Source organism: Lytechinus variegatus, chromosome 5 (assembly GCF_018143015.1).
Source record: "Lytechinus variegatus isolate NC3 chromosome 5, Lvar_3.0, whole genome shotgun sequence".
Taxonomy (NCBI): domain Eukaryota; kingdom Metazoa; phylum Echinodermata; class Echinoidea; order Temnopleuroida; family Toxopneustidae; genus Lytechinus; species Lytechinus variegatus.
The window spans coordinates 33,898,446-33,922,796 of record NC_054744.1 but is presented as its reverse complement, the minus strand read 5'-3'; the positions used below and the strand labels follow the sequence as shown (position 1 = coordinate 33,922,796).

Here is a 24,351-nt window from a genome sequence, read left to right as displayed (position 1 = left end):
TAGCAAGTCTAATTATCTGTTTTTAGAATTGATGTTTGAAATCATGATTTCTGAGTGAACTTCAAAGGAGCAGAAAATCTTGGAGGAAACATTAATATCAATCTAATGACATTCCATAGGAATAAAAGTAAGTTAAGTTCAATTCCTTACTTTGATCTTAGTTGAAATTGTAATGTGTTTGCTGGGTTTCGGCGTCGCATGCATGGCTTTATGTGCAGTTTACAACGCAAACCACAATTTCCATATTTCCATTTCTTTTTCCTGTCTGATCCTAAATAAGTCTGAAATCTGACTGACATATTTTCTCAGAAAATAGCATAGTTTTTCGTAGAACTAAGTTGGTTAATTGGGATGCTTCATGTCCGCCCTTATCAAATCTGTATTTCAGTTCTTATTGTCAAATATCAGGGGTAGATGTGGACTTGTTTACGGCAAAGCTGCATCAAAATTAAGCCAAATACCGTATATAGCCAGAGCGGGATGCGGACTTTGATATCGCCGGTGCCAGCCGGCTGCGAAATTGCCGATGTAGGCTAGGTCATTAGGTGTTGGAAATTAATTGTCAAACAAGCTTGAGTTGAAATTTGAAGTTATAGGCCATGGGCCTAGTACTGATTTTTCGACACCGCTATTTCAATATAATAATCTGCATTTAAAATGAAATGAAATTAAATCTAAATGAACTGAATCTGTTTGGAAGGAATGATATTGGTAGATTTTGCCATGGCCATGACATGTCATGGTCACTCATGGAATGATTTTTGAGACATGTTAACGTTTTTTCTTTTTTTTATAAAATAAAAGTAAGGCCCTAGGATAGATCTAACTTAGATATAGATTTAAAAAAAATTCTAGATCTGTCTGGTTTGACTTTTTTTCTACAAAGATTTAAGTTAACTTTATTTTAGTTCCTGGCTGGACCGTTGGACTAAAATATAATTAGCCTAGCAAAGGAGTTTAATGATTCTTTTTTTTTCGGGGGGGGGGCAACATTTTTTTGTCAGGGTTCAAACTGCTCAATTGTTTTTTGGAAGGGTTGAGAAAATTTATAGTGCCCTATTTTGAATTGTTTAAGTAAAAGGCTAAGCAGAGAGAGTGGCTGAGCCAATTGGTTTATCTTTATTGTCCTCACTTGATGTTATTTGTGGTGAAAGGCAAAGGGTCATTTAAACTTGCCAGCAAGTGAGCAAATCCTTTTTTAAAATAAAAATCAAACTTAAAGAGGAACTCACTTAACGTAGAGATTCAAATCAGACATGTTTATAGACGAGTGCAAAAAATTTAATGATTGTCTCGCACTGATGAATGAGCGAGAGCCATATTATCACACAAATGATAATTATCCTACATCTGTCAAAGCTGGCTTGGTGTATATATATATTGAAGATTGACAAAAGACCTCACTATAGTAAGCCACATATGCTTAAACCATTTAGTTTGGTCGAGACCTGCTTTTTTCAAGTTGGGAATTGTGAAAGCTGGAAACTCTAAAAAAATTGTTTTAAGAGAGGAATTTTGTTAATCACTTTTGAAATTTTTAACTGTAAAGTATTGTATGTATATTGAATTGCAGATCCAATAGGATCCAGTTCTTAGCAGTCCCAGCCTAGTCAGAAGTACAAAGTCAAATACCATTTGCACATCACAAAGAGGTACAATCTGATGACTAACAGGATATCTGATCTAAAAGCTTGCCAGGTATGCTTTTTTCATAAAAATATAAACAAAAACTATTTTTTCTGAATCATGTTATCCCATAAAGTAAAGTTCCATGATGAGATAATATTCTTTTGGATTCAGATTCACCAGTATTTCCATTGATGCATATTGTCCATGTCTCTTAACTATATATATCATACATAAAATCACTTTAAAACTCAGTTACTCTGAAGACAGAAATAAAAAAGACAAAATATTGAGATTAATCTTTCGATATATATTTGAATGGGTTTTCACACTTGATAAAAAAAAAGTTATATGAATAATGATCTATAATAGTGATCTATGATTTTTATCTGGCAACATAAGTTACTACATGTGCATTTTCTAAATAATATTGCATGGAAGAGTAGGGGCTCATAAAAAGTTTAAAACTTCTAAATAAATTGGACTAGATGAGTAAGAATAATTTATATCAGCAGCTCATTTTGTTCCTTTCTCTTTTTGTTTACTATGCAGGTTTCACAGGCTGCTTGAGTATCACCAGGGCAGATCAAGAAGAAATATGAAGGCCAGGTTCATAACAAGCAGTTACTTCATTGCAATTACAGATTTAAATAAATTGAATCAATTTAAATAAATGTGTCAATACATATTGAATGTTGCTTAAACTACACATCTGTTGAAAAAAGATTAATTGGAGTATAGATATTTAGGTCCATAAATTTCACACAAGATTAAAATATTTTTCCAAAGGGCGCACTTAACCCCCCCCCCCTTTATTAATGTTCTAATCATCTACATGTAGTACTTATAGTAGTGAAAGCACTTTGAATAGTATTAGTAGTTTGAAAGGGATAGGTTGTATTCTGGTAATCTAAACAATGCAGAATGGGCCTTTACTGAGGTCTGGGCTATGTAACATACATGCCTACAGACATATAAAAGGTGATAAGAAATAATGGATTTTCATTGAAAAAATGTGCATAATAAAAACAATGTGACAGAACAAAGGGCGAAGAAATCACTCTCAGTCCTGGACCCCAATTCATTAAGACTAACCACTAGCTATTCTAACTTTGAAATTCTGGTAATTACTATGGAAAAATTAAAGCAACAGATCAAAATTGGGGTTCCCATGCTAGTTGCTAGTTACATTTGGGGCCAATTTTTAATTGAAGTCCTTATGAAACAAGAACCTGTATAGTGAAAAGTTGCACTATTTTTTTTTTTCGTTTTTAATCTCTGTTTTTGTAACACTGTATTGTCGATGTCCCGTATAATGAACTAGATTAGCTCTGCAAATAAAAGAATTTGTTGGAAATAAACACAACTCTAGCAGCACTTCACAACGATAGACAATAAGCAACTTTGTTACTGATTTACTAATGTGCAGATTTGGGAAGGCACTCTTTAGAGAAATGTGGCAATATGCTCCCTTTTTTTTATCAAGTGTCCCCAATTATGCTATTTCTTGTCAGCAAATGCTGAAAAAATTATTTGATATTTGAGTAACTGACTTTGAGAGAGAGGTATATCGATAATCTTTTTATTAATGGCATCCTTGATGCCCCCCTTATATTGACTTTGTAAGGCTTATCAATAACTATGTAAGTGAATATACGTACTTATTTTTTTCATTTTTTTCTCTAGATTTTACAAAAAAATACATCCCCTCTCATGTAATATCCTTGCAATTTCTGTTGCACTCATTATAGGCATTTTGCCGATGTAATTTGATGCTTTGGTGAGAAAAAAGAGAAAAAAATATTTTTATCATGTATTCAAAAATTTATGAATTAATAAACATTTTAATTTGAAATCTTGATATTCGTGATTTACTTAATCCACCAATTTATATTGCGTGTAAGATATGTGGTGATGATGTTATTGCTACCAAACTGTGTTGTGATGAAATGGCACTGAAGATTACTTCTATATGACTGGAATATGATGGTGCTACTGATTGATTGATTGATTCTGTATGTTGGTTATCCATGGGTATAATACTAGTACAACAGGTATTAAGTATCAAAATAACATGCGTGGCAAGATAGCCCATAAAAGCCATTGCAATATGGCATTCTGTGACATTCAGGTGCAGCCGAATTAAAGACATGAATGAGTTTGATTTAAAAGTGGGATAGAAATAAAAATGAAATGAGAATGATTGTTTGCTCGCATGATTATGTGGAATGTGTGTGTGTGGAAGAGAGAGGGTGGGGGGGGGGGGGTGGAATCGATAGAGAAATATAGGGGGTGGGCAGGTACAAAATTTTTATTTTATTTGGAAGTGACCTTTAAGATAGCCTTGATGAGAGCAAATACATGGGGGGGGGGTACTGGGCTCTCTTTTGCTCCCATCCCAAACTCAGACTTTAAAAAAAAAATCTTCATAAGATTTGCACCAGATTGTTCATTTCAATTTCAAAATAAAGACAAAATGACCTGATTGCTCTCTTGCTCAGATTTTTCTAATCATTTTAAGTATTTACCCCACCCCCAAAATAAACAAATATTTGTGGCTATTCATGTGTAATGAAAATAATCGGCAGTGATGAATACCTGATGAACAGAGCAAGCAGATCCCTAAGTTCAATCCTACTAATGAATCTATTATAAGCTTCCAAAATGTAGCTTCCAGGGAAATATCTAGCAAATAAATAAGTGAATTAATTGATGTAGTAATAAGCGCGAAAGAATTAAAAATATAAGATGAATAAACAACTGAATACCTTGAGGGGGGGGGGGGGGTGAACGGGGGAATGATCAATGACATGAATTTACCAAAGACGCGCAGCTCTATGAATACCGGTACATTTCATATTCAATCACCTCGCGTATTATGCTAATTTGTGACAATTTGCTTATTTGCATATTTTTACGCTGTGCGCGCAGGCCAATTTATGACCACGCCTCTGTTTCGCTGGTGTGCCATGAAGTTGCGGTGTCCATAGCCTTGTACGCGAAAAATGGGAGCAGTGTGCACTTTTGACCTTCCAAAATTTCCCCATGTCTGACCGGATGCAGAAGCGGAGTTTCCACCCCCTGAGCGCGGCAGGGGGTGGAAACTCCGCTTCTGCATCCGGTCAGAATTGAAGAAAATTTTGGAGGGTCAAAAGTGCACACTGCTCCCATATTACATGTACAAGCCTATGGACGCCGCCACTGTTTTGGTACACCAGCGAAATGGAGGCGTGGTCATGGAACGCCCTTCGCGCATAGCGTAAAATATGTAAATTAGCATTTGGTCTGTAATTAGCATAATGCGCGACCCGTTGGTGTACGTGTCTAAATAAAATACATCATGCCACGGCCATTCATTCATTCTTCATAAGTAATCGTATTTTTATTGATCCATTTGTTCTTGCCTGTCACGATTATTACTGCATTATTTCAGCTGCAAGTTGCCTGGATTTTTTCTAAGGCAATAACTGGAAACTTTATGGGAGGGATTTTAATTGAGCTTGACTTGCCCTCTTTCCTTACAATTTTCATTCTATTAATTACATTCACTATTTATATTACAGAAGAGGTCCTCCCCCCCCAAAAAAAAATGGTGCCATAATAATTTTTCCCTTAAATCGTGTAAATGTTCCTCGGTTGATCTCTTTATGTTTCTGAAGCCCTTATTTGAAGACCTCACTTGCAAATGGGGTTAGGTCCATTTTTCATCAAATTTGATTTTTTTTTTGTCTCAATGTGTACATTTTTAGTAGCTCTATAAGATGATACCAAAGAAAAGTTGAAATTCCCACTAAAAGGTGATCTAGAATGGCCAAGAAAAATTACTTTTTTTCAAAAGGGGTATAGGTCCACACATTTTTTTTTTGGGAAATGAATATTTTACAAAATATGAAGACAGGTAGATTTCTTTCATAGCCAATTTTATGTTCACATAGTAGGGCATCATGAAAATTTAATTTCGCATAAGAATATTGCAATTTAGTTTTAAATAAAAATATCGCAAAATGGAAGAGTGGACCTAACTCCTTTTGCAAACAAACTATTCTGAAGAGCTCATTTGTCAAAAGTGGTTAGGTCCATAGTTCATAAATTTTTATTGTTTTCTGTCTCAAAACCTCTATATTTTTAGTCGTTCTAATGAAAACAACAAAAATTTGAAATTCACATGAGAAAGAAAAATCACCTTTTTAATCAAAATTGATTGGATTCATTTCAGTTTAGTTGCAAAAGGGGTTAGGTCCAGTGGTCCACAATGATATTTTTTTTAATATATAGAAAAAAATTGAAGACAGGTAGATTCCTTTTATACCCAATTTTATGTTCACATGATAGGGTAGTACATCATAACAAATTAGTTCATAAGAGTAATGCAGTATAAGTGAGAATGAGAATGGACCTAACCCCTTTTGCAACTAAACTCTTCATTTACATTTTTATCTTTTCTGTTCATATTTAATTGCAGAAAACTAAACGAACCTTTATTTCATCATTTGAACAAAAATAAGAACAAATCAAATTATTTTATATAATCATTGTAGTCTCCAATATAGGTCCTATTACGAATAGCAGTCAGGAGCACTTAATTTTAAATGGCGACTTCTATGTCACCATCATTCATCAATAACCATGACCTAGGTACAATATTTTAGGGGGATTCTCAAAATTATCTAGGCAAGAGAGCAAACCCATCGTAGGCTATAGGATACTTATTTTTTATTTTCAACTGGAAATGAATCTGGTAAATTTTGGTATGGAAAGAAAAATACATTTTATATACAGGTTCCATATTTTGTAGAAATAATTCCCCTCCCCCGTACACCCATCATGAACAGTAAGGTCTTATGATTGCTTCTTCCAAAACAAACAACTTTCTCTAACTGCCCCACCCCAATTTCCTGCCTCTTCTCTCTCTCTCAGAAAATGACACACACAAATATATGCATAAAGGCAAACAGTTCTATCATTTTATTACTTTCCCACTCTTATCCTTATTTTTCTTGAAGAATACTTTAACTGCTGTTTGCTCTCATGATGTCACAGTAGTATCATCACATTTGAGTACAGAGTGCAACATCTTGTGCCATTTGTGCTTAACAATTTTTGGAAGCAATATATCACAAATTGGTGATTAATGAATGAAAATGACCAAGATCAGATAATTTAATTCAAAATTAACATGTTTATTAAGAAATTCATTTTCTAAAACATTGAAAATAACATAACAATAATAATTAGAGTCTACAAGCATTAACTTAGATTTAAAAAATAAAGGATTGAGAACATTTTTCTACACTTCAGTCAAAATATACAATGTTTATTAAAATTTCATTAAGAAATGTCGATGAGCCTAATAGTTAATATGAGGGATGCATCCAGGATTTCATAAAGAGCATAAAATCTGTGATATTCTGTTTATTTTTCCACAAAAGTTTGTCACTAAAAAAAAGGAGGTAAATTCCTTCCAAATTTGCTGACAAGAAATATTCTACTAATGTGAGAGCACTCCACATAAAGGGGGGGGGGGGATAATTCCAGAATCTCCCTAAAGAGTGCCTTTCCCAGTCAATACATTGGTGAATCATTCACAAAATTTGATATTGTCTACTGTCACTGTGGCTAGAATTCAATCTATTTTTAAAAATATAGTCTATTTATATATTTTTGCTGAGGTTATCCATGTCAAAACTTTTTAAAAAGTAAGATAACAATAAATGCAATTTAATATTCCTACATAATTATTCAGCCATTCTATGAAGACTTGCAATTATGGTAACTTTGTCCAAGCCCATTGCAGCTACCATAAAGACCTTGATTTCTTGCTCAGCCCTGTTACCATGGTAATTGTCATAGTGACAAGATTATAATAGTAATAACTTGTTTATAATGGAGGTCCAGGAATGATACTAAAATTATTTCTTAATCCTCTGATCACGTTTATTAACATTTATCTACACATGATTTTTATTTCAAAAGATAAATTTTTGTCTTGTATTCAATAGGCCTTTAAAATGGAAATTATATTTAATTTCTCAAAAATTTCTAAGAATTAGTAGAAGTATTAAATATTAATAAAAGGTAATACATTTGCCCATTGGAAAAAAAAATTCTTACTTGTATTCTGTGTAAATTTTTTTATACTTTAATGTCATTGCCTGCTGATGAACCTGAACTTGTACTACACTCTTTTCTACAGATATGCAGTTTAAAGAACATTCAATGCTTTGTTGATATGTCTATTCACATTAATTTGAAGTAACTACTTATTAACTTGGCCTACATACTTCTTCCATCTTGGTACTTGTTGTGATACCGGAACTTAAACAGCTTGGGCAGCGGGAAATCTGCATTGTAAAAAATAGAGAAAGAACAAAATGAGCTGCTGATGTAAATTATTCTTACTCATCTACATGTAGTCCAGTTTTATTAAGATTTAAACTCTATTTAGTTCTACATCCAAATAAATTGATATATCAATATAACTATTTACAGTATGTTTTGATAATAAAGAGTGCAAATTATTTCAAATATTTATCAGATGATAACTGTTAATATCATGTTTTTTTATGTACATGCACATAGACATAAGGTATGGTCGGTAAAAATGGAAATACTGGTGAATCTGAATTCAAGCAAATATTATCTATCAGTGGAGCTTTAATTTTACATGACATCTCATCTTTATTCAGCTCAATTGGCCATACCCCCCCCCCCTCCCCAAAAGAGGGAATATTTATTTATTTAGACTATTTGTTTTGGTTTTTTTTGGGTGGGATGAGCTTAGATACAGGCTGTATTATTATTAAAACAACAAGCATACCTTGCAATTTTCCAATTCAGATGTCCTGTTCCTCATTAGAGTGTAACTCACACTTGCTGATCTGCATGCTTCTCAATTTTGTCCCTCTGACCGGGTGTGAACTGCTAAGATCTTGGTCCTATTGGATCTGCAATAAACATTTTTTTTAGTTTGAGAGTATTAGAGATAAATAAAACTACTCTTCTTAAACAATATTTAAAAAAATCCAGCTGCCCATATCATTGAAGTATGAATATTCCAAACTAAATTATCTGGTCCAAAAACTTCATTCTCTCTCTATCATGAAGTTTCACAGAGGCATACGCATACCAGGTACCCAACTGTTTATTAAAGTAAAATGATTCTAACCACATATTGCTTCAGCTGTATAGCTGAATCAGGACCTGGTCTATGCTGGTCCTGTATATAACTGAAGAATCACATTATATTTGAATGAAGTAATAACTATGTACTAAAAACGTTTTCAGAATACCACCCCAGGCAAGGCCCAGGGCATCCTGTTCAAATAGAAACTTGATTTATGTCTAAGTCATTTCATTCAAATCCTAACACTAAATCAATTGGATTTCATTCATGATTACTCTGAAGTAAAAAGTTTCTGAATAATAGAAGCTGCTGAGAATTATACTTATTCATATGAAGATGAAATAGCGTGGACGGACTAGGCCTAAACTTCAACTTTCAAGCTTGAAGTTTGGGCCTAGTCCATCCCCGCTATTTTCATACCCCATCACTACATCGACAATCTTGCTAGCCGGCGAGCGCCGGCGATATCAAGGCCGGATCTCGCTCTGACCAAAATCGACAGTTTGTCGTCAGGAGGTCGGAAACAAGTCCACATCTACCCCTGATAATTGACAATAAAACTGAAATACAGGTTTACTTTTTGCCTACATGAAGCATATTCCGATGAAGGTCTACGACAAATGGTAAGTTAGGCCTATTTTTTTGAGAAACTAACTGACAGATGATTTATTTGGAAGTCAGGCAAAAGAAATGGGAGTGTATGGAAATGGAGGTTTACGTAGTAAAGTAATACGGGATGGGCCCCGAACCCCGGCAAACACATCACCATTGCAAGTGAGATCAAAACATGAAAATGAACTTAACTTACTTTTATTCTTATGGAATGTCATTAAGTTAATATTGATGTTCCCTCCAAGATTTTCTGCTCCAATGAAGTTCACTCAGAAATCACGATTTCGAACATCAATTCTATAAACAGATGATTAGTCGAGCTATTTCGTTGTAGAAACTGGAAATTCGCAGAGTCCGAAAGAACAACACTTCGCACAGATCTCGTAGGGAATTGTGGGATCGAAAAAACGTGTTTAATTCATAATATATGAATAAAACATTAGCGTCTTAGCCAATCAGAGAAGTGCATTTTGCGTAATTTGACGTCATTCTTATGAATAAAACATTGACCCTCCAAAATCACCCTTCAAATTGTCCGCCGGCAGCCATATTGGCTGTGTACAAAACCTATGGGAAATAAAAACGCGCGAAAAGAGTTACCTCTCTAGCTCCCTTCGGGAGCTTACGTATACGTAAGATCGTATCTCTGTGAGCGCCGGGGATCGATGTGTTTACTGGCACCCCGCGTCATTCGTCGCCCCCTATCCACAGTATTGGCGAAAGGGGGCATGGGAGCGTCGGGGATCGTCGTGTTGACTGGTACCCCACCATTTTTTTTTCAGAAAAGGGGCATTGGGAGCGTCGAGGATCGTCGTGTTGACTGGAACCCCTTCATTTCTCAACCCACCCCTCCCCCCTCGTTTTGCATTCGTCATTCTGATTATGGTTTCGCCAAGTTTTTAATTTACATTAAACCTTCAAACATCCATTTCAAAGAGGCCCCCCCCCCTAAAATTTTAGTGGGGGTACTGCGTGTAGTATTCTCCATAGGCAGCACTCCAGGTATTCTGGAAGATGTCTTTAAAAATGGAAAAATCTTGATCTCCAGTAGGCCTTGTGAAAACCATATATATATGTATCAACTTTTTCGAAACCTATATTGATCTCCATTTTATAGTGAAAACCTTTTTTCTTCCTTATTTTGCTTTTCAAATTTACATCGGCATCCCCGTAAAAAAAATATAATAATCGTTCCCATCCAGGGTTCTGGTCAAATACGTGACTGCGTAGAATTTGTCTAACTACATAAGCCTTTTTACACATTTTTTGTATTGTTCAAAGCGCGTTTTATTTTGCTCTATCAAAAGTGCTGATAGATAGTTTAAAACGAAGCCCAGGCACCCCCAGTTTTGATATAGGCAGCACTCCAGGTATTCTGGAAGATGTCTTTAAAAATGGAAAAATCTTGATCTCCAGTAGGCCTTGTGAAAACCATATATATATGTATTTGCTTTTCAACTTTTTCGAAACCTATTGATCTCCATTTTATAGTGAAAACCTTTTTTCTTCCTTATTTTGCTTTTCAAATTTACATCGGCATCCCCGTAAAAAAAATATAATAATCGTTCCCATCCAGGGTTCTGGTCAAATACGTGACTGCGTAGAATTTTTCTAACTACATAAGCCTTTTTACACATTTTTTGTATTGTTCAAAGCGCGTTTTATTTTGCTCTATCAAAAGTGCTGATAGATAGTTTAAAACGAAGCCCAGGCACCCCCAATTTTGATATTCACACCGTACTTTTCTCTTCAAACCGGCTCTTCAACCATACAACATTTGGTGAATGACTTGAAAATGACCGGATGGGTCTTGAATAAAGTTTAGCATTTCGCCTAGCAATTTCTTAAATTTGTTAAAAAGATTTCATTTGTTTACATTACATAGGCCTATGTTTTTGTTGTCTTGAAATTGCACATATTATCAAACTGAAGGTGCTGCTACTCTCTATAAAGAGCATCCGAATAACAATATGGAGTGGTTTCTTTATCTTAAGTATTTCCCTATTTTGACTGAGTGAAGAGGTACTCAATGTTGTGATCTCGTGGGCTCTAATTCAAATTAATTTTTATTGCGCATTTCTCGAGACCTTTCAAATTGGTGAACTTTGAAAAACTCGAAAGCAAAATATCAAGCACATGAATTTTTGCCTATACTTAGAATATAGCTGCTGATGAATTAAGTATTCTGTGCAAAGTTTTGTGAAAATTGCCTGTGGATTTCTTTTTAACTGTCGAATGACGTCCTTTTTTAAGGTCCACCTCAGAAAAATGTTGATTCGAATCAACAGAGAAAACCAGACAAGCATAATGCTGAAAATTTAATCAAAATCGGATGTAAAATAAGAAAGTTATGATATTTTAAAGTTTCGCTTATTCACAAACTTAATTGCACAATTTAGTCATATGCAAATGAGAGAATCGATGATGTCCCTCATTGTGCAATATGTCATTTTTTTAGAGATTTGACAATTATGACCAACTTGACTGAACCATAAAATGGTATACAATATAGTAAAACCCCGGGGTAAAACCACATGCTCATGGAAAAATAAAACTTTGTTTCAGAGGACATGAGGAGAAAATTAGAGGCCTAGCTATCATACTTCATATGTATGATATACAGAGTGAGTGATCATGTGCATACTGCACCGTACCATACCGACCGAGATGTGCATGTAACTATTTAAAAAAAAGTTAAATGTCAAATGTCGTAACTTTCTTATTCAACATCCAGTTTTGATGAAATTTCCGGTGTTATAATCGTTGGATTTTTCTCTTTTTATTCAAATGAAATTTCTGTTGGGGTGATCATGCATACCGTAAGGCCACGCCCACAGTCTAGTCTAGTTACAGCTCAGTGAAAACGAGGCATATGCATGCTAGCGCACAGTGCATTCGTCGACTTCAAATCCCAGGCCAGTTTTGTGTTCCTTTGTTCCAATTCTGAAGACTGTTTGAAATCATGGTAAATATTACAAATATTCGAATTTTCTTAATTGGTCACTACTACTAGTACTAGTAGTATCGGGTTCAACGATGGAGGACGGACGACAGACTGCATCATACCATGGGCCTAGCCTGGCCGCCTGCAGCTGGCCCTGGGCTCTGTCGGGACAGGGTCGGCAGCAACTCTTGGTCTTGGAGAAGTGCCGCAAGTGGATTACGATTCGTCCATGTATTAAAACTATCAATGGACCGGTGGCAGTGCAGAGACAGTTACTTTAATGTAAATCACAGGCAGTAGATACCGTAACAGTGTCAGTGCCAGTGCAAACAACAATTCCTGTTTTCACCTGCAAGCTGCTATCTATAAAACATATGGGGAAAATGAGAGAGTGGATTTTGGAGACTCTTCAAGGGTGGCGCATGGGGATAATTCCAACTTAGTTTTATTACCAAGAAGAAACCTCTGATAAAAAAGTGATATATATTTATCTCAATTTTAAGGGGAAAACAAGTTGAAGAAAAAATCTTAAAATCGTGTAATCCTTCAGCCCTTTACAATTTCTCTCATGTTTTGTACATAACCATATCGCGATACGCAAAGGTAAAAAAAGGTCGTTACTTACTAAACGCTGTAGGGGCGCTCATCCCCCGGCCCCCTCACTCAGTCCGGGGTCGGAAGGACCGAATGCGTGTTCCCAAAATGTCCGTTAAAGGGGTCCTTTTTCGCAGGACAAATTGTCCGGCCTGCTAATTGTAAAAAAAGGGGGTGTATTTGCATTATCACCTGGAGATTTCTTTAAAAATGGGGTGTTTTTTTTAATCTCTCTCTTTGGACTCCTGAGCAATTTTGAAAGGGGGTTATAAAATATCTTGAATAACATAGAAAAATTGATCAAATCCCGGGATCAAATTCCTGCCAGTTTTGAAAGTTCATTCAGGATTATTTCATTTTGAAAAGTAAAGTACGGACCTTTTGTTGGAATTAGAGCTAACCTGAGATAGGGGGTACATTGAGCAATGTTCCGGATTTAGGGGGTCTCCAAGGGCAGAAACTAGCCCGCGAAAGGGGGGTTTAGAAATTTTGGCAGACCTTCGATAAGGGGGTGCTTTCAAAGGGACGGAACAAGCATAGGCGTATCCTAAATAACACTGAGTGGGGGGGGGGGGCCCGGGGCTCTTACCAAGCGTTTCACTATGCGGTCTATGTACTGTCAGGTCAGACATCTAGAGCAAAAATCATTAAAATTTAGGTATTTTAGAGTTTAAGAATGGGAATCTATTTTATCATGTTGAGAAGACTGGGCCTCTGAACTTTACCATTGCGACGTAATTGAATAACGCGTCCCTGGCCTCCAGCATTGTCTCAACTTGATTAACATTGTGACGTATAGCACTGCGCGTTTCAATCACAGTCATAAGCCAGCAATAGTGTATAAAAGTTGCCTTGCTCAGATATCTGATACGGTTTAGTAATAATAATCACTAATATAGCCCAAACACATCCCATGATAATCATTGACTTTATGTGTGAATATATTTCCAGGATTTTTATCATCTACTGAGGAGGTCTGCATCACAAGCTAGACGGACTGTACATAGGACTATGGCTACACAAACCAATGCTACTGTGACACAAATTTCCAAACATCTAGAGGTTCACCAGTATCACCCAGATACAATAGGTAATTGGATCTCTATTTTAATAATTGGGAAATTGGTTATAATATCAATGTAGACTGACTGTTCATATTCTACCATATTGTTCATTGCAATGTTGACGTGATTAATATTGCTAGAGCCCCGTATGCTGAAGTCCATTTAATTTAGACCATGGTCAAACTGCTAGATTCACGGGAAGCCAACAATGCGAAAAGATTTTTTTACATTGTTTGTTTCTTGTTTAGTTTTTTCTCCCATAATTCAGTGGTGAAGAAGATCAATTCAGTTTATTATTTCCATACACATATGAATAATTTGTGTCAAATGAACTAGTAAATTAACTTGTACTGTTTGTGATTTTTGTCATAGTTGGCTATCCAAAGTTAAAGGTAAATGCTAGTTTTGGTAACGATATCAAAATGAGTTCGTACAGAATCCAATGAAATGACCACCAAAGTGTCTGTTTGTATAAATAAAACGCATGTGCCAAAGGATTCTGGAAGAAATTGTGTAATTGCTGAGAAATCAACAAATAAGCACAGGATTCGGGTAGAGCGTCGGGCCCGACGCTCTAAGCAATAATTATACATTGTCCCACGTGCGCTTATCTGTGTTGGGGATCTTCGGTGTGAACATTTTTCAGCGTAGATTTCAAGATTTCACAAAGTTCAGTTAATGTAACTGTACCAGATCTAGATCCTCAATGATATACTGACAATTAAGCCTTGTTTTACAGACTTTCTCATGAAATCAGTGTTTACTGCAACTACTGGAATTTCTCTTTAAACCACAAATGTAAGCCATAGTAATAGTTAAACCTAAGTTCAGAATACAGGCCAATTAAAAGCAAAGGGTCTACCATGATATAGATTGCACCACAAAGGATGCAGTCTGTGGAGTCAGAGGTCTTTGAAACACCAGTATCCAATGGAGATGAGAGTGATCAATCATTTTACTCCACCCTTTTCTGTACTAGGCTTACGACAACGAGCTGATCAAAACTAAAGATAGTTTGTGTGATTGGGCTTTATATTTTTAGTTGCTCGAGTCTTTAAGATTGTAAATAAGGCGACTAGTGTCTTTGTGGCATTTTTGACTGGAGTTTGTTTTTTCTTTGGTAGATTCTGGAGGACCTAGACCAACTGTGGTATTCCTTCCATGGATGAACGCGACCCAATCACAAGCGAATCGCTACCGTGAGCTGTATGCCACCAGAGGCTTCAACGTCCTGACTGTTAGGGGAAATCTATCATATTTCCTGTGGCCACAGTGGGCAATGCCGCTGGCCACAGAGCTGGCCGACTTCTTAAAGGACGAAACCAGAGGACCGCTTCTTGTTCATAGTATGTCTGTAGGTGCCTACCTTTACGCAGTCACTCTATCCGTCATTTCAGACAACCCTGACAAGTACAGCAGCCTCGTCTCGAGGGTCAAAGGTCATGTATATGATAGCATTGTAGTTGGAACCCTTGAAGAGATGGCAAGGGGTGTTGGTTTGATCGCTGCACCGAAGAGCACCATCCTGCAGCAGGCTATTAGCCGATCGTGTCTGCTGTATTTCGCTGCCACCAAGCGACACACTGTGCTACCGTACAACAGGTTCATCGACATGGTGCACAACTCGCCTTTCAAGACTCCCAAGCTGTGTTTCTATTCTCGCAACGATGTGATGTGCCTTCCAGAAGCAATGGAGAGATTGATGAATCACTGGAGGAATGACTATGGTCTTGATGTCACGGCCATGGCTTGGGAAAACTCGCCTCATGCCTCACATCTGAGAACCGATCCAGAAACCTACAATACACTCCTCAATGAATACCTCAAAAAAGTGGGCTTAGATAAGCTACCTTTGAATTTATCCTCAAAACTCTGATTCAAAAGGAGATAAAAACCACCCTCTGTTGCTAACTGAAATTGTATTTAGAGAGCAAATCTCAGGAACTTTGGTTGTCTTTAACAATTCACAAAGCAAAATATTTATATCTGTTATACATTTTAGAGCTGATATTGATTGTGTAAAAGCCTTGATACAATCATTGCCCTTGTGAGGTCATTGTCATTGAGATTGTGATACAACACTTGGGTATATTATCTTATTTGTCTTCAGAATTAGATTGTCTGTTTATCTGTCTGTTCAAAGTAGTCTTCAAATAGCTTATAAGATACCATCGTCCATTTACATTGTGTGTGTTATCAATTTAAAGCCTGTCTAAAGCTTTGGTAAGGGGCCAGTAATGTGTTGAGTGTCAATGAACAACAAAGGCATAGTAGTCGTTGATTTGCAAGGTTTTCCCATTGAAATCTAAATATATGTCGTTTTTACAGCTGCTAGGATGTAATCTAGTGACCTCCTCTCTCTTGGTAATTTTTTTATTAAAATTATTTGAAATAGCCATACAAGCACTTAACATAGTTATCTCAAAATGTACTGACAGAGATCATATCTTGAAATTGTCAGCCCATTTCATGCTTGAGAAGATATATATATGGGCAAGTCCAAGAATTTGCGCGCGTTACGTATGGGACATTTCAGAGGCTTTAATGACCTGAAAAATAGTGTTAATTGACTTTGATTAGATGGAATACCCTCATGATGGTAGACATCTAGGAGAAGAATAATCATGCAAAAAATGGTGACATATGACCTTGTCCTTGACCTTTTAGAGAGAAAAGATGGGCTGTAACGTATGGGACGCAGAAAAAAGACAATTTTTAAAACATTTTTTTCAAGTTGAGAATTCTCTGAAAGTACTTCATTTGACAACTTAGTGTAATAGAAGTCACAATACTCTAGTATATCTAAGGCAAGTTTCATGTCATACCGGTAAGCCAAATCCCTCTAATTACAGACTCTAATTTAACAAATTAATGACGTGTTATGTATGGGACAGTTACGTATGGGACATTTTGTCCCCATAGAGAACGTACACAATTTTCCCCATATTTCAAAAAAATTGAAATAATTCAAATTATAGAAATAACAAAAGAGTGTCATTTAAAATGTTCTATTGAGACATATTTGATATGACTGAAAAGGAAATTAGCCATTTTACCATTTTTATTTCTTGTTTTTCATGGTTTCATGAATTTCTTATGTATTTCTATTGTTTTATTATTTTTTTCATATCTTTCCACTTTCACAATTTTTTCGCTTCATTTGTTTTCATTAATCAGTATTCATAACAAATCAGTCTTTAAAAACTAAAGAAAAGGTAAATAATCACTTTTTAGTAGGAGTGGGCTATACATGGGTCAAAAATACTTTTTTTGTAATTTCAATATGGGAACAGTTTTTTTTTATTCCTTGTAATGTATCTCAACATGAAATGACAATATTTTTTGTCTCGGGTCCGAGAAAAAAGTGTGCCGGGCCAAAATCCAAAATGGCCGCCAAAACCACCCAAAATCACAGTTTTGGCCACAACTTCTTTATTTGGTGGTCTTTTTCTTTGGTTTTGGTGTCTATTCATATGTATTTGGGGGCAGGCAATTTGTTTTTCCTATAATTAGTACTTTTAAACCATTATTTGTAGAGTTAAAAGGTAATTATACCTAAATTTTTCAATTTTTATAGCCTTTTTTCAGCCAATAAGTAGATTTTATCGTCTTGGGGTTCTTGGATATTAGATGGTACGAGGTCAACAATAGCAAGCAGCTTCATAGAGCTATATCGCTTTTATTCCTCTACTATGGGTTTTACGGATATTTGTGAAATATATCTTAAATTAAAAAAAAATGTTAATTATCCATAGGGGCTATACAGTATACAATGTACTGTACATACTGCACTGCATAAATGCATTGGCCACCATGACAAGGCATGTATAAACTATAGTGTTATAAATGAGCTCTTAGGTTTAGAATTAGATGCCTCAGAAATTGAAGATATATTTTGTCTCAGAAACTGAGGACATGTTTTGTCACATATGCTAATTCAGGGGGCGGAGAAAGGTAATTAACCCCACATCATGGCATTTACACTGTAGATATTCTGGGCCCCGTGCATAAAAATTTACCATTATGTTAACTTAATGGTAACTTACATGGAATCCTTGGTTCTGATTGGCTGTTGATCAATGTTACCATGATTATATAGTTACCTGACCCCATAAACATAGGCCAGTTAGACACCACAACCAGGTAAAAAAGGCCTCAAAATGAAGAAGATATGGCTACACGTAGATATGTGATGTACGTATATGATATGTGATATTTTATGTGCAATTTACGTTGCTGGTTTCATCATGTACATCAGCTGACAAGCAATCAAATTCACAATTCCCAATCTAATTTTAAACCTTAAGAGCTTACAATGTATTTCTATAACACTATAGTTTATATACAGGCCTTGTCATACATGTATGTCATGGTGGTCAATGGCAGTGTAGTATGTACAGTAACAGTACATTGTATACTGTATTGCCCCTATGGATAATTAACATTTTTTTATTTAATAAGATATATTTCACTAATATCCGTAAAACCCATAGTAGAGGAATAAAAGCAATATAACTCTATGAAGCTGCTTGCTATTGTTGACCTCGTACCATTTAATATCCAAGAATTCCAGGATGATAAAACCTACATTTGGCTGAAAAAAAGCTATAAAAATTGGAAAATTTAGGTATAATTACCTTTTAACTCTACAAATAATGGTTTAAAAGGACAAATTATAGGAAAAACAAATTGCCTGCCCCCTAAAACATATTAATAGACACCAAAACCAGAGAAAAAGACCACCAAATAAAGAAGTTGTGGCCAAAACTGTGATTTTGGGGGGTTTTGGCGGCCATTTTGGATTTTGGCCCGGCACACTTTTTTCTCGGACCCGAGACAAAAAATATTGTCATTTCATATTGAGATAAGGTAAAAGGAACACAAAAAACTGTTCCCACAGTAAAACCAAAAATCACGTACCCATTTATAGCCCACTCCTATTTTTAGAGCACTCTTATAATTTGTTTTTCTCCATTCACTTTGTACACAAATCTCCCCATTGACATTGTGTGTAAATGTCCCATACGTAACATGTTGTCCCATACGTAACAATTTTTTAATTAACTTTTAATTAAAAAGTAAACTCTATTTTGAAAACTTTTTGGGTTATAACATTTTCATACTTTATAAATTAGAACTTCCCAGAGATGCAACAATGCAAGTATAGTATTATGAGAAATAACTTAAAAAAACATCCTCAAAATGTTATGTATGGGACATTCCATCCTTGGATAAGACGTAATTTGCATAATTAATTAGATGACACCACTTTTTTCCCAGAAGTAATAAGATGTGCACCCAGTTAGATGCGTATAATGGCTTGAGCTGCCATGCACAGTGAGCGCATGGGGGTGCAGTCGGAAAAAACGTAATATATAGTTCATTGTTTTTCTAGCAAAAAAATTGACTGCGTGATATGAGCGTGGAAAATTTCATGGCAAACATTTTTACCCACCTATGACTAAATCTCACAAGTTTTGTTTTTATTTTCTAGGAGTTTTTATAATTGTCCCATACGTAACGCCCATTTTATTAATTATGCAAATTAGGTGCCCCAAATTAGCATAAATATGCATATTATCACATTTTGCTTAATGAACTTTTAAAATTCAACAATTGGGCTTTCTTACCCCACTAAAGATATGCTGATCGCTTGGCAACAACCACCACGCCCCCTCCCCCGTGACTAGGTGCACCCAGTTAGATGCGTATAATGGCTTGAGCTGCCATGCACAGTGAGCGCATGGGGGTGCAGTCGGAAAAAACGTAATATATAGTTCATTGTTTTTCTAGCAAAAAAATTGACTGCGTGATATGAGCGTGGAAAATTTCATGGCAAACATTTTTACTCCTTGTGTACACTCTCAATGCAACAATCTTAAGCAATGGATATGATAATGAAATGGAATATTGGCATGCACTTCTTGGGGGATATACCAAAAGTAAAGATAGGCTTTCAGTAATGATGACTTGGATGCTAATTACTGGAGTGGAGTACCGTATGCGAGCTAGTATCTGACAACCAGGGTAATGATATACCTTGGCAGTAACGGAATTTCCTCTGAGTACAAGAGGACAACCATTTTATAGAAAGGCATAACATAATGTACTTCCATAGAACACATCTGGACGTGATGGAAACCTCCCTTGAGTATGCATGTGTTTCAGAAGAGAAGATCTAACCCCAGAACCAAGTCTTTTGAAAAATTATTCTAATCTACCTGAAAATTTGGAGTTGTGCAATCTTGATGGGATAAGGAGAATATTATGTTGTACAAATGATTCTAATTTACCCATTACATGCCATTTTTGTCTTTTTGTACAGTGAATGCACAGTAAAAATTATCTTATTTTCCTTGTTCTTATATACATGTACTTTGTACAAAGTATGATGTCATCATTTGATACACAATACTATACAGGTATGTTAAATTGGAAGAAAGTAAATGTTCAATTTAATTGGATTCAGGAAAAATAATAGGCCTAACTTTCCGTATCCCTTCACCTCAAATTTGGCCACGCACAAACCAGTCATGCAATATACATGTATGATATACTTATGCATTTTAAACGTGTCACTACCTCAAACTAGCTGTTGTAGATTGTTTTGATATTCACATTATTTATTTATTTATGAGACTCGTCGCTCGATGGCTTTATTTTTTTATTCATCATTGTTCTTAGGGAAATAATTTGGCAATGTATTCCAGATTTTCAATAGGGTTTATTTTTACTTGATCCTCGGTTAAAGGTCCTGCTTCAATTCTGACCCAACGCTGCCGGTGAGGATTAAAAAATAGTGACAATCATGTTCTCCTGCTTATGAAAAAAACATTTACTCGATAATTTTCATTTAATATATGTATATATATATATATATATATATATATATATATATACATGTGTACCTTTTAATGCTGTGATTGTTATTTTTTGGGCATTGGTTTCAGGAAGTTTCCAGTGTTTATTCACTGCATTCAATGTGCTAAGATATTGTTTTGACAGGCTTAATTGGCCCTCCCAAAATATTATTATTCTTACTACAAGTTGTATTAGTGATCAAGGCCAGGTAATTGGATCGCCCGCATAACTTTCTGATAGGAATATTCATGTTTTGGGCGGGACCCAAGTCTTGCCATAATATTACAAGGCGCACATTCCATTATTTGTGTTGAACATGATTCATAATGAATGTAGTTTGATGATTATTTAAACTGAAACTGCATATTTTCTGAAGAATGTGGTGTGAACATCATGAACATTTGGAGAAGTGAGCCAAATAATAAATTTATAAATGACGCCCTATAATTCAGGGGTGTGAGTGGTCACAAATAAAAAGATCTGAAAAAAGCTGAAGAGTTGAAAAAGTCTAAAATAGAAAGAGCTCCCTTACTTTTTGTAGAGGAAAGCCAAAAATAAGCTGAAATTAAGCTAAATCAAAACAAAAAAATCTGAAATCAGCTAAAAATCTGAGCTCTCACACCCCTGATAATTACATGTTCTTGTTTAAAGTAGAATGAAGTTTCTACATTATCTGGTGCTGTTGCGATAATTTGTAAAAAAATATATATATATACTGTATACATATATATTTTTTTAGTAGAGTCAGAGTGTCATATTTTGTCTTGGTTTATTATAATAATGTGTATATATTTACATAGTATCTTCTATCTGAAATTAAATGAAATATGAATTTGTGCACTTTACAAAATGGCTAGTTGCACACACCCAGGTGAGATTGATATTTGAAATATTTGTTATTAATCCAACTCTATCAATTGAATATTTTGCAGTTAATTTTAATTGAGTGACTTTCATACAACACCTTTCGGAGGACCAAGTTTCAGTGTCGATATTGTTGTAATGGATTGATCGTAGTTAAATTCCTCTATCAATAATGAACTCAATACCTATTAATTGATACAGGCTTTTTTAGACTTGGAGCAATTAATATGAGGAAAATTTGCGTTCGAATTCAAAGGAGTGGTAGGTGACAGGGAAATGTTGCATTTTGAATCATTAAATGCAAATTCAAGAGTTAAATCTCCATTTTATAGTGTTTTATTTCTTCTTTGTAACATTCTTTTTATTTATTTATTGAAATGCATTTTTTTTTTTATTCATTCATTAATTCATTCAAATAATTGTTTATTTTATTTTGTTATATTATCAAGGCTGATCCAGGGTATTAATTCAACAGCTCTTTATCATTGTGGATATTTGAATGTTAGTTGAAGACACAGAAATTATAGCAAATAAACCAAAAGATATTGTATTGATGCCTTTTATTGAAAATAGGACATACAGATACATGTACACAGATTTTGTCAAGCACAATATAGATATTTGATCATATTTTCATTTTTTTTTACAATAAACAATATTAATACTATCAGCCTACCATGTAGGCGTCTTCTTAAAAAAAAATATTTTACAACATGGACGGATATTTATCTACATTACCAAAAAAGGACATATTTATCTGTTTAGTTGACCAATGTTACCCATTCTAACTGCAATAACACTGCATTTTTAATGTGTGCACACAATCAATTTACAATATGACACTCCTATTAAATTAAACTTTGAGTTTACAAACATCAATTCTCATGTGAAACAGTAATGAAGTGCATTTATTCAGACTGACACTAGTTGGTGTTCTGTGTTTAAAAATTTACTTTGTTTTTCTGCTTCAGGCAGGTTAACGTTACTTTGTTTAATCTGTTTGTCTTTAAACCACTATTCCTGAGAAATATTTGATCATTGTAAGATTTTATATCTCTACATTCATTGATAGCTTTAATGGGCCATTCTTGGTCAAGTGTGTGACAGAAAATGAGACAAATCATGACTTTAATACGTAATTGATAAAAAAATAGCAATTCATTACTATTTATGATAATTTTGAAAGCTTAACTTTATTATGATATCAAACAAACTTTCAACATTATTCTTCTGTTTGAAGTCAAACATGTGACCCACTTCATTTGACCTCTGACCTTGAAACTGAAGATTGGAGACAGCAACAAATATTTCCAAATGATAGCTGACCAAGCATGTTAATGTTATATAACTTTGGAATTACTAAATCTCTTCCATTTTTGAATTCATAACTAATTAAAGTCTAGATTTGTCGTGACTTATAAATTTAGACAAACGTGACCAAGAATTGCCCTAATATTAATGGAATAAAAGTGTATTGCATAGAAATATGGAACTATTTACAAACACACACACCCACATTAAGATAACAACCATCACCCCCCCCAAAAAAAATCAATTATCCTTCATTATATGACACCTAGAGAGATCCTTGTCATTTGATTGGTTGCTACTGTAGATATCGATCAATCAGCCCATTTTACAATGACGCCATCATTCATGCAATTTTGGTACCATTCATCATGCAATTTTGGATCCATACATCAGCGCTACACAAAAAACGCTTGTCCTTGCAGTGCGAGTGTATTACTGCTAATTTATGTATGTGAATTTTCAATACTCGCACAACAGCATGCACTTTTGCATCCAAATTCATGAATGTCAAATGAAAAGCATATATTTTTTGGTGTCATGTAAAACAAATAATGAATGTAAATAAGTGCAATGGACAGAATACTTCATTTGCTGAAAGATGAAATGATCCATTCAACTCAGCTACGTCTCATTGAATGTATAGATCATTTCATCTTTTCGCCTCTTGAAGTACTCTGTCAATTGCAATCATAAACATTCATTATTTTATATTATACATTGCAATACCAATGCCGGACAGTAAAGTGAAATAATGTTTGGGACCAAAGACATTCATTGGATTTCTAATGGTCTAATGCACCCCCCCCCCTGATTTAACAGGCAAAGTCAAGTTCAGTGTTAGTATTGGTGTTGAAAGAACAATATGCATTCAACGTGTAGTCTGAGTTTACACACACAAAAATATCACATTATTTATATCTCAACGCCTGATGTGATTTGTCCTCAAATCAAGTATGTTGACTCATAAAATGGCTTTAACACCAACATCAAGAAGTCAACACCAAACTTTAAATCACCCAATGTATTAGCAGTACATTACAGGAAAAACAAAATGTTTTAAGAACAGTACCATCTACTCTACATTATACACTGTCAGTGTTGGCATGTATACCTACCTACTCATGAATGAAAATATTGTAACATGAGAATTGTAGAGTACACTTTAATATAGTGCTTAAGGCATATGAGAATAGAGGTGCGACACTGTAGCCACTCCTTGCTATTATGGAGCCTGGTTCTAAACAGAATCTACTAGCGCAAGAGTTTCAATCCAATCAAATCTCCTGAGTATTTAGTATATTGCCTTTCCTTCCAGTTACAAAGTGCTTTGTGATTTGCTACACCTGTTGGCC

The 24,351-nt window shown here is 35.0% G+C and overlaps 1 protein-coding gene and 1 long non-coding RNA gene across 2 annotated transcripts; one reads left to right on the top strand and one right to left on the bottom strand.

Moving 5' to 3' along the window:
- Window positions 1-7,739: 7,739 nt before the first annotated feature.
- On the bottom strand, window positions 7,740-9,596 carry LOC121414906. Its single transcript, XR_005969928.1, has 3 exons — window positions 9,558-9,596; window positions 8,444-8,570; window positions 7,740-7,967 (listed from the first exon to the last, which is right to left on the bottom strand). It is a non-coding gene; the product is annotated as an uncharacterized LOC121414906 (long non-coding RNA).
- A 2,638-nt stretch (window positions 9,597-12,234) lies between these two features.
- LOC121414905 lies at window positions 12,235-15,893 on the top strand. Its single transcript, XM_041607952.1, has 3 exons — window positions 12,235-12,326; window positions 13,851-13,989; window positions 15,088-15,893. Exons 1-3 carry the CDS (start codon window positions 12,324-12,326, stop codon window positions 15,837-15,839), a joined length of 894 nt encoding a protein of 297 aa, XP_041463886.1. The 5' UTR covers window positions 12,235-12,323; the 3' UTR covers window positions 15,840-15,893.
- The last annotated feature ends 8,458 nt before the right edge of the window (window positions 15,894-24,351 follow it).

Excerpts from the sequence above, each read along its gene's own strand:
- LOC121414905 (XM_041607952.1), top strand. Across the intron at positions 13,990-15,087 it reads GTATCACCCAGATACAATAG|ATTCTGGAGGACCTAGACCA; the intron begins GTAATTGGATCT and ends TTTCTTTGGTAG.